Genomic DNA, 14,148 nt, shown 5'->3' with positions numbered 1-14,148 from the left:
ACGGAAGGACGTAACAAATTGGCAAAAGAAAATATAAGAATCTGCATGTTGAGTTAAAACCCTCAGCGTTTGAGAAAAGTTGCCTTCACTGTAAGATTTTAAAGCGTCTGCACAGAAAGCGTTAAAGCTCAAACGTCTGCCCCAGAAAACAAGCAAGAGAAAACATGTTTTTCTTGGAATTTACAGTCAACGCTGCAATTAAACGCATCTTAACAACACTATAATGTGTAGATGACCCCGTGGCAGTTGTGTATAAAATGCAGTGGATTTGTTACGCACCGAACGTGAGCAGGGTTTCTATGGCCACGTGACGCAGCTCTTCATCGGCTGAATCGCACAGCGCTACCACCGCTCTGATGCTCTCGACTGCCTGCGCACACACAAACAAGATAAAAATGTAAAAATCCAAATGACATGTTTCTCTTTATTGCATAAAACTGCTGTTTGCACAGTTTAGTAAACAACTGCTGACCTCCAGACAGCTGAGAGCTGAGCAGGCTGCCCTCTGACTCTGTACTCCAGCCTCCGACAGTGCCTGGGTGTAGCACTCCACTGCCTGCAGACACACAAACAACCATTAAAAATGTGGCTCAAAAGGCAGAAATGGTGCACCTACCGTTTTCTCTTGAGCATTACTCACCCTGGTCCTGAAGTGCTTGTTTGACGCTCCAGAAGAGAGGTAGTCGGCGGCTGCCTTGTTGACCTGAGGGTCTTCTGCAGTGAGGAGGGATGCCAGGGCCCTTAGGGTTCTGCTTCCAGGCCAGAGAGATGACAAAGGTACCTCCTCCAGTTCTGCGAGACAGCGAGAATAGTCTCCGCTGCACAGGACCTCTGCAAACACCTCTGAGGAGGAAGCCAACGCAGACACACGCAGATTAAACCAAGGATAGGACCAGCTGCAGAGAACTGTAACACTCACAGGCCTCATCTAACCTATAGCACATTTAAACAACAGAAGCTGACCTACAGCATCAAAATGTTAGCTCTAATATTTGGATTAACTTGGAGAAATCTTGGACTTTTGGATTCTTCCGTAGAAAAATATATCCTCATTTTGTGATTTAGTTTAAGAAAATAAGTCGGTTATAGAGGACGCAGCCAACAACAGAGGAATTAGTGTCACAATGTAAGCGTCACAGCTTTTGCGCACCCTCTCTGGCCAGGTGCAGCAGGTGCGTCTCCATGTCCTGGACTTCATGTTGTAAGATGTAGCTGTAGAACTGAAACACAGTCAGGACGTCCTGAGAGAGCGCAGCAGCCGGAGGACTCTGTGCCGCCATCAGGTCGCTCCTGTCCACCATCTCACCCACTACCATGCTAATCACTGGAGAGAAGAGAAGAAAGAGATCAGTGCATCGTTCCAAGATAACACTTCACATTATTTAGTTTCAGCTATACAAAAAAACAAAAACAAATCACAATCCTGTGTTCACACAGCCTGCAGTCACAGTTTACTTCATAAACCAGTTTGTTTCTATCCATTTTCATCAGCTACATTATATTCTCGGTTAAATGCAGACGTCTAGTTTCCCCCTCAGGAGCACATTAAAACCTGTTTACACCCTGAATACGTGAGTCAGTTGAAGCCCTGACTGAAGATGAAATTTTAAGTATAACCCGTGGTTTGTTTGCAGAAACAAAGAGGGGACGAGCGAACCTGTATCGGCGCCGTGTGGGCGGTTCTCCTGCAGCACCGCCGTGTAGCGCTGATTCATGTGTTTGAACACTCTGTCCAGCGTGGTGTGGAAAAGTCCCTCAGAGCCGCTGCACTCTGACCACAGAGTCATCAGCTGGGGGCGCTCCACGAGGCCCGGGAGGACTGAGGAAAACGGGGCAGAGCACGAGGTCAGACCACAAACCCTCAAACCTCCTTCATGCACTGTAACGATTTGTTTTGGCTGCTTTAAAGTATAGCACATATGTTGTTCTTTGGGATAAGTTTCCAGATTATGCAAAAACTACAGAGCCAACATTGGAGGGGTGAAGCATGGGAAAAGAAAGGAAAAAAACAAGTCAAGCAGGACAGCAGCCTTGTTGGAGGAAATCTGGTCTACGTGTTTAGATACCTACCATCAGCAGCAGATGTTATTGCTCCCAGTTTGTCCACGCTGATCTCTGCTAACTCCTCTAGCAGCTGGGTCTGTCCAGACAATTTGAGGAGGACACTGCGACGCTGCCAGACGCTGACCCCACTGGTCAACATCTGCCATGTTACCAAGAAAAAATGAAAACCTGTCAGATGCTATGAATACATTTCCAGAAGGTAGCTGGTGTTTTACTTAAGCAGGATGAATGGTAATTATGATATCAGCTATCAGAAGGAGCTCTACCTGTATGAGGTGATTACAGTACTGAAGGTGGATGACAATAGCCACGTCCAGATTCTCATTTCCAGTGGTAAGTGGGAGGGGGCTTCCTGCCACGCTGTTGCCCACCCCGGTGTCCTCTGTCAGGGCTTCGCTCAGGTGTCCTCTGGCTTCTGGATGCTGAGCCCTGAGCAGCAACATACAAGAGTCACCACCATGGGGCAGCGGTAACACACACAGACCAACTGTACGTGTAGTGAGTTTGTTTTTAAAGAGTCCAGTCGTCCTAAGAATCCTAAGAATTAAACTCTTCATTTTGTGCCAAGCACTTAAAAGTTCTCACAAAAGTTTTTGGTATGGCACCTTAAAAAAAACTGCATGTGTATAAAAATAAATGAAAATGTAATGTTTTAGCCAATGCAAAATATTACACTCACCCGATCCTCTCTCCATCTGCATCAAAGATCGGAGACCTCTGTCGGGGAATGCTGATGACGGCGTTATCGTCTCCGGTATCATCGTCATCAAAGTCAGAGGTGTTGAGGAAGTCAAAGCTCTCCAGGGCACTCTCCACAGTCAGACTGAGGCTAGAGGATCGACTCCTGTGACCCGGGAGACGGCACTGGGGGGAAAAGACAGGAAGATTTTTTAAAAGAACAAAAAAAACCCAAGACAATAAAGTCCAAATGAACCCTAGGATGGCAGTTTTTCTGCAAATTTAGTGCACAAGATCTTCTGCAGACGTAATGAGACTGAGTTTACCTTCAGTAGGTCTTCCAGACGCATCACTTCCTGCTCCAGGTCCTGCAGCTCTCTGCAGCGATGAGTCAGCGACTCTAATCTGGTCAGCAGGCTGTGGATGGCCTCCTCCAGGCTGCTCTCCAGGAAAGCCCTGCTTCCCTCTCCCGCCCAGCTCAGACTTCCCTCACCCTCAGCAGCACTCCCACCGGGCGGCATCATTTCCGAGGAAGTCAGCCTCTTCACGAGCTGCTTCGTCAGGCTGCCCGCCTCCTCTGTGTCCAGTTCCACAGGTTTCAGCTCGTCGGCGTGATCCAGGAAGACATCCTCGGGAGCCACTGCGGACAGGTGTCCGTCTGAACACAAGGACGGGGCAGCTGAACCACAGTTGGAGCTAGAATTACGCTGAGACTCTGTGCGCTCCCACTCCGAGTCTTCGGCCGCTTCGGCTTCGTCGCTGGCAATGCTGGCACTGGTCCTGCTGCCCCTGCTTCCTCTACTGCCCGTCTCCCCATCCTCCTCGTACTCCTCCTCCTCCTCTTCCTCCACTAAATGCTCCTCTGCGATGGAGTCCTCCCTAGTTGGGAGGATTTGCGTAGGTAATGGTTCTGTTTCTGGAGGAGTGACGGTAATCTCGGGGTTGGACTGGCCCGGGGAGTAGCAGCTCAGGGCGGGGCTGGGGCTGGGCGTAGAGCCAGACGTATCAGAGAAGGTGAAGGACAGACGCTTGCACTCAGCCACACCGCAGCCGCCGTTCTCGAAGACATCGTCCGGCAGTGTGGACTGAAAAGAGAGACAAGAGAATAAATCTGAGATCTGGCTGAAATCAGTGAATGAAAGACAGAAAAGTGCACAAGAAAGCTCCTCTTGTTTTCTAAGATAGAAAACGAGATAGCACACTATACTGAAATCATCCACTTGTGATCAGATCAGAACCCAAATTGAATCGAACAGTGAGGTAAATATAAACAGAAAACATAAGAACAGTTTGACGAACATGCAAACAGACGTGCAAAGAGCCACACATGGCATTCCGTAGTCCTTAAAAAAAGGGACAAGGTGAACCCAAGTGTGTCCACATGAGCAGAGAACTACATCCCCATCATGTCAGTGGGGGTAAGAGGGCACACAGAGTCAGGTTAGGAGGGTCACGGGGGCCACAACACACTCACATAAACCTCCAGACTGGATTTGGGCCTTGGCCGCAGTGAGGCCAGGTCACCAAACGAACGACTGCGCCTTAGCTTCTCGAGCAGGGTGTCTCGGAGCATGTGCAGGAAGGAGAAGCGCTGGCGCTCCACGGGGTAGGGCTGCCACTTCTTTACACAGTAAAGTCAGGGAAATAAGACAGGGTGTTGGGTATTTGAGGGGAGGTGGGTGAAATGTAGGATATACAAGATGGGGGCAGAGTGTGGGTATAATGGGAATATGCAAAGAAAAGGAGGACAGCAGGGAAATGGGTGAGGGTTAGTTTAAGGGTGGTGCCCGCACGGCTTAAGCATCAACGGAAAAAATAACATGGGGCATGATTTACATCACGGTGCAGACAGTGCTTGGGTTAGTGTGTTATGGATCACAGAATATGCTAACGACTTAAAACATGTTTCTCCCCATTACAGGAGGCGGTGTTTTGCTTGACTCACAAAAAAGGAGGTGTCCTGGAAGGTGGGGGTCTCCGGTGTGCCCTGGCTGTAGACGGACACTCGTCTCTGGAGAGCTGCAGCTTTGCTCACGTTGCCAGACGACAGGGTCAGGTCCTCCACGTCGAAGGGGCTGGAGAGGAGGATAAAAAAAGACAAAGCTCGTAACGATACTGCTGACATTTGGTTTCAAAAACCTACAAATGGGCAGCCCTAAAAGTGTGGTGTAAACAACCACAAAGATTCACTGTGATGCGGTCACTCAAGCCACTTCCTGAGGTGGTCTGTTGCAGTGTAAACAACAATATTTCATGATGGGTCTTCAACAAGGGCTGGGAAAAACATCATCGATGAGGTGCTCCTTTTTGAAAGTCAGTACTGAAACATTTGGTTCTGGCACTGGAGCTGTGTTTGGAGACGTCTGACCACAGGTGTACACAGCAAGGCATCACAGTTGTGTAAAACAAAGTACGAAGTGGGTGTAACTATGATGTTTCACCAGCAGATGGCAGGACCCTACAAGGCATGCAGACCCTGACTTTAATGCTGTGACACTAACAACCGTTGTAGATGCTCCAAACATATGGCCGGTCCAGCAACAAGACTGAAATAGTTCTGGACTACCTCTGAACAATCCTGCTACCCAGCAGTGATACCATCTGGCAGCTGCCAACTCATTATGTACCCTAATTCGTGCAACCCTGGTTAGATTCAGCGAGCTTCTACTTACTACCACGTGACTTCCAGGTTGAGTTTGATGGTCCCGAGGTCGTTGACGTCCACAGCCACCACCTGAGGCACGGCAGTGAATAGCTCCTTGGTCTCACAGATGACGCTGCCCACCAGCATGTGAGTGGCCAAACCCTTCAGCTCCGTCACCTGATGGGCACAAACTTGTGTTTGTTTCTCATTTCAGTGCCACAGTGCAACATTTTAGACACGAGGTTATCCGGGTTTGTACAGTACCTTGATGTTAATAAGGTCAGTAATGAGGGGCATGAAGACCATCTCGTCTCCGTCCCAGCTTTGCCTGGAGTTCACTTCAATCCTCCCCTTCAGCTTCCATCGCTGGCGACCGTAACGCATGAAGATCTGAAGGAAGGAGCAAAAAAAACCCATTTAACCATATAACTTTATGGCTGAACTTATAAGCTATTTTTTTTTAACTGCTCACTGTTTGTCCCACTAAACCAACCAGCTAAGTGCTAACTTTGGAGCTGGGTGGAGTGTGGTGTTTCACTGAAAGATGGCCAAAGCTGTCGCTACATAAATATCATTGCAGCGGTTTCAAGCTGAAAGAGTCACTTGTGTCTATCTGTCCCAATCCTGTTAAAAGTAAAGTCAGCAGTTAGAGCAAAGGAAATAAACTTGCCTCATATTGGTCTCCAGGACAGAGTCGAGCAAATCCTGCCAAACCTGTCAGATAGAAGTGACAGATATTTATATTATTCACAAAGAGGAGAGAAAAAACATAATTGGGGGAGGGGGGGGGGCTACAATGAGTTAAGCAATGTTAGCTCACTTTCTTATTCAGAATGAATTATTGCACAATGAGACAAGCTGCTGTTAACTGTCAAACATATTTTTTGTCATGATTTTTCAGGGATTCAGGGTTTCCAACTTGGTTCATGAATGAGAAATCTTAAGATTTTGGCTCCAATGGATATAAAATCATCACCAAAACATCTGGATTTTAAATAATACTCAGTGAGTCTCTTTTATTCCAGTGTGTAAATGACTAAACTTGCATTAACTTCTCATTTAAATCATTCGCGTCCCACCTTTCATTTTGATATGAAACTCCCCGAGCAGGTTCTCCAGTTCGCTCTCAAACGCACTCATGTTCTGGAGGACGGAACGAGAGAGATAAGACCGATCACACAAACAGCCCTCACAAAAACGAGAACAACAACAGTAATCAAGTTATCTCTGCAGGCTCTGACAAAGCCGGTCAACACCAAACTACAGAGGAGACGGGAGGGCGGGTCTAAGCCCTCGGCACAGGTGGCGACAGGTGCGCTTGTTATTGGGATTTAAAGGTAAGTATCTGGCTTTGCAGGTTAGTGTTTACAAATCCCTGTAAGCAGTAATCTGTATCATATACTTAGAGTCGGTGTTGTCAGACGTGACTATGTTTAATGCGCCCTGTTCTGTGTTTATATATAATCTGCAAATATCTCTGTTTAAATGTCATAATAATTATTGTAACCCTACAATTACAGTTACTTTTTACAGCTCCATTCGCTTTAAAGGACTAAGAGTCTGCAGCTGACAGCTCTGAGTACCTCTGTGTATTCCTTGTACCGACGATTGACCTCCGCGATACTCTCTTTGGTGCCTTTGGTGGAGGGCGAGGACGAAAAGGCCTGCTTCATCCGGATGGCACCCTCTCTGAGACGGCTCTGGATGCAGAAGGCCTCGTATAGCTCATCCACCTGCACACACACACACAGAGTCCCCTCCATCTTTAATCGGCCCTCACGAATTTGCAGGCGGGGTAACACTCACGAGACAGAAACTTCTGCAGTTATGAAATAAAGTTATAAACTTCCATATACATGAAAACATCCCCGGGCAAGGAGCAAATTCCCAAAAACTTCCAACTGCCATGTGAATTTTTCTGTGTTTGCTTCCCATTGGGATTGATTCACGGATGGCACAGCTTCAGGCTTGTGCAGTGAGAGCAGAAATAAGCACAGACATGATTAACTTTTGCTTTACACTTTATTTCAGATACTTCAGATGGTCAATAAGACTGTACAGGAAGTCCAAAACAGAAAAGGCCTGCAGAGGTAAACACAGTAAAAGGCTGACATTACACACACAGAGAGAAAGATGGTCATCAAGACCGACAGGAGAGACAAATGGATAAACCAAGAATGGATAAAAATGTCCTGAAGTAAGCTGGCACATACAGCTGCTGTATATCCCTGTAACTCTAACCCGACGCCTGCACTGTCCCTGTCTGCGAGCCCAGTGGGACACTCCCACGGCGAGGCAGCAACAGACGGGGTTTAGAGCTCATTTGTCTGCCCGACTGCAGTTTGCAGCACTAGCCTGACCTAACCCAAACCCACAGGGAGAGGGAACGACTCCATCAACATCCTGCTGTCTCACTGTGAGCTAAAATGTCAGCGTTTCAGCTGAAATCAAATCACGATGATGCTGAAGCAAAAAGCTCAGCTCAACAGACAGAAACGTACTCCGCCGTGGAGCCACAGGCACAGCAGATTTAAATGATTTTATTATGAGCAAAGCTTTGGTAATGAAGTTATTATAATTCTTTATAATAACGCTGTTTCTAATGTTTTTAATTGTTTCACATTTCAAAACACAAGTGCTCCTTAACCGACCCCACTCTTTAAAAATCAGCTCCTCATCAATATTTGTATTTCCTAAATTTTTCACATACTTCATTAAAATTCAAACATTTAAAAGGCTAAAAAAAACAGACATGAGTCATTATGAAACAACACTGAGCTGTAATCCCAGCACTTTTCAAGGATGCGGTTGACTCACTCAGAGCCATTGTACCAACAACAACATTTAGCAGCAGTCCAGATTTTTAGCGTCCAGTCCTTTGAATCTTTTGGCTTATTTTGAACTAAAATTCACATGTGATGAAGTGGCAGGCGAGCAAAAAACAAAACACCTCTGGTGAGCCTCATCAAAGGGAAATATCTCTGGCCGCCTGACGAGAGCGCTGAAATATTGATGCCTCGCGCTCTTTATGGCACTCATTAGGGAGAAGCAGGAGAAAATGGGCCATTCTGGCTCCTGTCGTCCCAACAGCTTATCTAACTGTTTGTTTGTGTATCTTTTGTGCATCAGCCGAACGCTGCCAGCCTGTTTGTGAGAGCAGACTTTGTGCACGCGCCGACATGCTGACATGTGCATGGAGAGCGAGTTTTTGCAAGCGGTGGGTGGGCAAATGAGTGCTTCTAATAAAAAAAAAAAAAGTGAAAGTGGTTTGCGGTGGGATGGATATTAGAGTGTGTAACTCTTTGTGACACACACATACGCACAAACCCACCCACTCCACCTTATACCAACTAAGCCTTCACCACCCCCCACCCTCAAGCGGGACCCAGCCCGTCTGTCTGTCTGTCTGTGGTATGTGATGTATGTGGCGGGGCCGCAGCAGCTGAGCTGAGCCGGCTAGAAAACAATTTCCAACCTCAACTGTTATTCTCAGCACTCGGAGAAAATAACGGATGGTTTTTGTTTACGATGAAGGAAAAAAAAAAAAAAAAAAAAAAAACACAAAACGTGTTATTGTGCATGATCCAAGGAAACGTTTTACACCTATCAAGCCAAGAAATACAATGTCACTATACCCACATAAATAAAGAGACGACTACAACGAGGTATTCATTCGCCTAATGAAAAGCCATCATTCTTTAGAGGCAATCAGCGTCCGTATCATTATTATCAGCTTAATGGAGCCAATTTTTGTCCCCAATTACAAAAAAGCCCTTTGCTGCCTTCGAGGAAACGTCCTTTTGAAGGTCAACCAGGCTCCTCCACTCCAGAGGGTGGCTGTCAGCATATTGCTGAGCCTTGGGCACATTTCAACCCAGAGGGGAAAAAACAGAAGAAACATGAAAGGCAAAACACAAAGAAACAAGAGTAACCTCAGCACAGGAGGAAGGAGAGGACGGCACCCGGCAGAAACGCTGATGCTCTTTTGGACGCGCATACACACAGACAGACATGTGTTATACATCCTGAAAGCAGCTCCTGTGGTGATCTCCCCGTCTTTCTGCCCTTTGTCTCCATCGGTTTTGTATCATTCAAGAACTGTTTGTACCCCAAATAAAAATATTTCAGAGTAAGATTAAAATAAAAAAATAACACAGAATTCATCTGAAACATGGTTGTAATTTTGACAAACGTGCACTTTGAGATGTTTCCTATTATGCAGCTCAATATACACTGTAAAAAATCAAAACAAAACACTACATTAAAAAAAAATGTCCCATAATTTTTCGTGCTGTATTTTCACAAATTTTTCCCCCCACTGTGGATCAACAAAGAAAAATTATCTGCAGATTTCTCAGGAATAAAAATAATCTTTTGGAAATTTTACACCAATGCCAATAAGTAATTTCAACATTAATTAAAATAAAAATATATAATATGAACAAAATATAAACATTTAAAGCACTTCTTTAATCAAAGGAAAAGCACATCTGTTTAACAGGCCGCCTGTAAAGACCATCCCTAAATCACCTCTCTACAGATGCTAAGAGACATTAAATGGAAATGTATTCTAAATTAAGTCCTCTATTGGACTGTGCTAATTGCAGCTCGCTGCAATGACAAATAACCTGCACGGCTCAGAGACCGAGGGATTATTGGAATTATTGGGGAATCAGTTATGCTCAGAGTGAGCATAATATTGCACATTTATTTATAAAATAACCATTTTTTGTATTTTGAAACCATTTTGAATGCATCCATTCCTAAACTACTTCTAATAACGTTTGCTTGGTAGTTTGAAAGGCAGCTGTGATTAAGAATCGCTGAAAGTTTTAAAGGATTATCTCACTATCATCAGTGTGTATGATTTATAAACGTTGGGTTTTAGATATTAGCAGTGAATCTTTCAGATATGGCAGCAATCCTCTTAAGATATGGCCATTATTCTGGATCATAGATAGCGCCTCATGCGCGCACACACTTTGTGGCAGGGGGCCAGTGATTATAAGCAGATTAAAACAGGCGGGCCACACCAAACAGCTTCAAACACACATGAAGCTCTCTGGGGAGCTGTGGGTGTGTGCATGTGTGCGCGCCAGTGGCAAGATTAGCATTCAAGGGAAGTGGGGAAAGCAGAAAATGCCCTATATTACAAATAATCACATGTAAAGCATGCACACTCATTCTGGATTGAATTTGGCACGTGTTTAACACACACACGCTCTCTCAGGGGAAGAGGAGACGTCTGGCAGACGATCGTCTCACCTTCAGTCTATTTAATGATGCCCTGCTGATACCAGCGGTCAACACCCACTCCCCCAAACACACATACACACAAACATATATACATATATATACTCTGTCCCATGCAGGACATCATACGGATTGTATTGTGCCACCTGCTTCCTCCATGTGTGCCAATTACTGCTCAGACATCTGCAGGCAGTGCAGGAACAAAAGAGCAGAGCTGATGTGACTCACAAACTAACAACTTGCTGATGGATGATTGTTAAGTCATCCCTCACGGCAGCTGTCCTACACAAAGAGACACGCCTGAGCCTGAGCCTGAGCAAAAACACTGACAAACATGTTCACGCTTACTGTAGCTCAGCTGCTGAAACGCCATTTCTTTCTCTTTTTTTCACTCGCAGTGTCTTTGCTTTACAATGTTTTGTTTACACATGCAGTGGCCAATCACGTACATGTGTCTAAGACAGTGGTTCCCAAACTTTTTTTTGCCAGGCCCCCCTTTTTTACAAGAAAAATGTTCGCGCCCCCCACCACCTAACACCCCCCCGCACAAACACATCCTCCAAACACACACACCCATATTTTGTTTACAAACTCCATTGCGGTTTATTTCACACCTCAAACATTTAGTAAACAATTAAGCAAATACAAGTAAACGGCAATAAATTACAGGTAGTAATAAAATATACTACTAACTCTTTTACGCTACGTCCACACCTACACGGGTATTTTTGAAAACGCAGCTGTTTCTATGCGTTTGGGCTTTTCGTCAACACGTAAACGGCGTTGCAATTCACCGAAAACGGAGATTATTTAAAACTCCTTTTTTGCGTTTATGTGTGGACGAGGAATACAGAGTTCGTCACGCAATGTCAAAGGTATGTGCCTCTTTTCACGTCAGGCTGTGCGCCACGTTATTGTTTACATGAGATGAATTGCAGAATGGCAGATAGAGACAAAATACTGTTACTGTTAATCTGACTATCTTCAGGTTTTACACGCTTACATACACACACGCAGTTACTGTCCCTGCATTCAGAAAGGCAGAGGCGTCACGGTGTAATTATTTTATGTGTAGTTGTTTTTTTTCCTGTGTAATAATGTTCAACATTGCTGTCAATACATTTTTCAAAAAATGCCTCTCTGTGCAAAATGGGTTTAAACACATAAACAGCTGTAGGATGCTGTTTGTCTGTGATTTGAACCGGGGGAACAAATTACGGCAGGATCAGCCTGATGTTTGTGAACTAAAAATCAAGAATGTGGGATTTGGATTTGTCCGTGATTTGGAGAGCCCAGCGCTGCTCCCGACGCAGGGAAACTAATTTTGCAGGGGAGACCTACCTCGGCACTTGTGCAGGTGAAGCCAAAGGGAAGATATGCTTCACCATATTTTCCTGTCTTTGGCTTGGAAGGAAGTTGGTTTGGAAACATATTTGGCGATGCTTCATCTCCTGCTTTGCGTTTATGTGGGATCCCCGTCAAAAACTTGTCCACAGTGTCCAAGCGCTCTTTTTTTTTTCTTTTCATACCGCGCCCCCCCTGCAATGGCTCTGCGGGCCCCACACTTTGGGAACCTCTGGTCTAAGACATGCGGAATAGTCCAGGTGAGTTTATTGATCCCCATCCTATATGTTGCTTTTAGCTCTTTAGTGCTCATCTCTCCCTTCTGGTGCAAAAAAATAGAAAAAAACCCCTAATCAACATCAGCTGCCTGATAAAAAATGCATACTTCCTGTTTGCCCTGTCCTACATACTGTCGATTTGTTTGGACCATAATCAGCGTGTTATAAGCCTTCTAATGCAATCATACAATCACACGTCTATTAGACTTACCACTATGTCCTTACCACTACAGCTACTGATGGTTACTGATGCGTACAGTTTAAGTCAGTCTATGTGATGCTGAAGTTGTTTCTACATTATATTTTCACACACACGAGTTCTGCCCAATGTCGGGAAAAATCAGGTCGGGACATTGGCCAAAGATGCCCTTGAACACATGTAGCAGACAGCAGGTGACAGTCCCCTGCAGACATGTCTGTTAGTCTGGGTACAGTGGGTAGCAGCACACATGGCGCCCAGTGAACCGGATATTTGTGCTCTCACATGCACCTCTGTGAAAGTGAGTGATGATTAATGAAAGTTTGGGCTGAAAATGACTTTTCTTTTCCAAACTCACCGGCCAGTCTATTAGAAACGCCTGGTCAGCTGCTTGTTGATGCAAATATCTAATCAGCCAATCACATGGAGGCAACTCAATGCATTTAGGCTTGTAGACATGATCAAGAGGATGTTTTCTCTGGACACTTTGGGCCCTTTAATACCAACTGTATTACTTTGAATTAGAAGAGAAACTAGAATCTGATTAATTTAAAAATAAAGACAAACCATTTGTCACGTCACAAGTTTGAGTCTTTTCTTTAAACTATTTTATCTCTGATACTATCTGACTGTGCAGGGTAAGTATAAATAAAAACTGATTGAATGGTAGGCTTAATTTTAGTTACGCTTCAGCTTTTGAGGTTTTTTACATGGCACGATAAAGCAGACACTTCATTGCTATTTCAAATATTTACCCTTTCATTCAAATCTATTTTTGCATGAAGCTTGAGAGAACAGAGGAGCTTAACAATAACGCTAAGCAGTACGTGTTTGTTTAACAGCATCCGTCACAAGACAGAACAAGCGCCGACTTCTTTTATCTGTCTCATCAAAGTCAAAGTGGAGCAAGCTGCAGATACATTTCCTGAGTTCCCTCTCATTTTTTCCCCATCTTTGAGGGCCGTGTCAATCGCTCCTCGCTGCAAACTGCCCTGACCCAGATTCCCTGTCGCCTTCATCCCCGCAGAATCGCAGTCACGCTGCTGTGTTGTTGTTTACCTGTGTGTGCTTTTGGGACAGATGCTCTGAAGGTGGGTTTTGTAGTCGGGATGTATGTGAACATAAAGGGTTAACGCCACCCAACAGACGGCCCCATCGAGCTCATCAGGACTTCAAAGGCTCTGTCTCCGGGTAACCATGGTTACCTTTGGAGCTGCGCTGTTGTTTGGGCGTGTGTGCTCTGATTGCCTGCTGTCACATCTGATTTGACGCACAGCGAGGAAGACCATTAAAGCTCTACAAAAGGCGATGTGGAAGAAAAGTCAAAACCTTGTAGGGGATTAATGTCCCCAAATGGCAACCTGTGAGGTGACTACAAAGAGGATGCAGGGAGCCAAAAATCCCTACCTGGCAACCTCAGAAAGGATGTTTTTACCTCAACCATGGAAACAGCTGGAAACTTCCCTAATATATCAACAGATTAGAAGAGCAGGAATGCTAAGCTAATACCTGGCAGCAAAAAGCTAGTGAAGTTGCGCCTAAAACTCAGCATGAAACCGGTGGAAAGAAAAGTTGTGAGAACAACAAACGTTTTAAGAAATCTGTCTGTCTGTTTGTTTTTGCTAAGAGTTACGCTTCAGTCACAGAGGCCTGAGAAATATCAGTCACATCCTGGGAACCAAAGGTTG

At 45.1% G+C, this 14,148-nt stretch overlaps 1 protein-coding gene across 5 annotated transcripts in view; it reads right to left on the bottom strand.

The window, feature by feature from the left end:
* ripor2 (RHO family interacting cell polarization regulator 2) overlaps window positions 1-14,148 on the bottom strand; it is a 69,336-nt gene that overhangs the window by 3,002 nt on the left and 52,186 nt on the right. For 4 of the 5 annotated variants that reach the window (XM_025902555.1, XM_025902556.1, XM_005478499.4 and 1 more), the window contains exons 7-22: window positions 6,970-7,119; window positions 6,466-6,529; window positions 6,057-6,100; window positions 5,651-5,776; window positions 5,415-5,563; window positions 4,688-4,817; window positions 4,217-4,363; window positions 3,069-3,827; window positions 2,744-2,928; window positions 2,331-2,493; window positions 2,071-2,203; window positions 1,658-1,819; window positions 1,151-1,324; window positions 641-843; window positions 473-556; window positions 280-370 (exon numbers count right to left, since the gene is read on the bottom strand). In XM_025902555.1, coding sequence (XP_025758340.1) covers window positions 280-370; window positions 473-556; window positions 641-843; window positions 1,151-1,324; window positions 1,658-1,819; window positions 2,071-2,203; window positions 2,331-2,493; window positions 2,744-2,928; window positions 3,069-3,827; window positions 4,217-4,363; window positions 4,688-4,817; window positions 5,415-5,563; window positions 5,651-5,776; window positions 6,057-6,100; window positions 6,466-6,529; window positions 6,970-7,119 — 2,764 coding nt within the window. The remainder of the gene's footprint in view (window positions 1-279; window positions 371-472; window positions 557-640; window positions 844-1,150; window positions 1,325-1,657; window positions 1,820-2,070; window positions 2,204-2,330; window positions 2,494-2,743; window positions 2,929-3,068; window positions 3,828-4,216; window positions 4,364-4,687; window positions 4,818-5,414; window positions 5,564-5,650; window positions 5,777-6,056; window positions 6,101-6,465; window positions 6,530-6,969; window positions 7,120-14,148) is intronic. The other variant, XM_005478502.4, reaches the window with a different exon arrangement.

Source organism: Oreochromis niloticus, linkage group LG22 (assembly GCF_001858045.2).
Source record: "Oreochromis niloticus isolate F11D_XX linkage group LG22, O_niloticus_UMD_NMBU, whole genome shotgun sequence".
Lineage (NCBI taxonomy): Eukaryota > Metazoa > Chordata > Actinopteri > Cichliformes > Cichlidae > Oreochromis > Oreochromis niloticus.
Note: the sequence above shows the minus strand (reverse complement) of the source record. Positions and strands in the feature narration are given on the sequence as shown.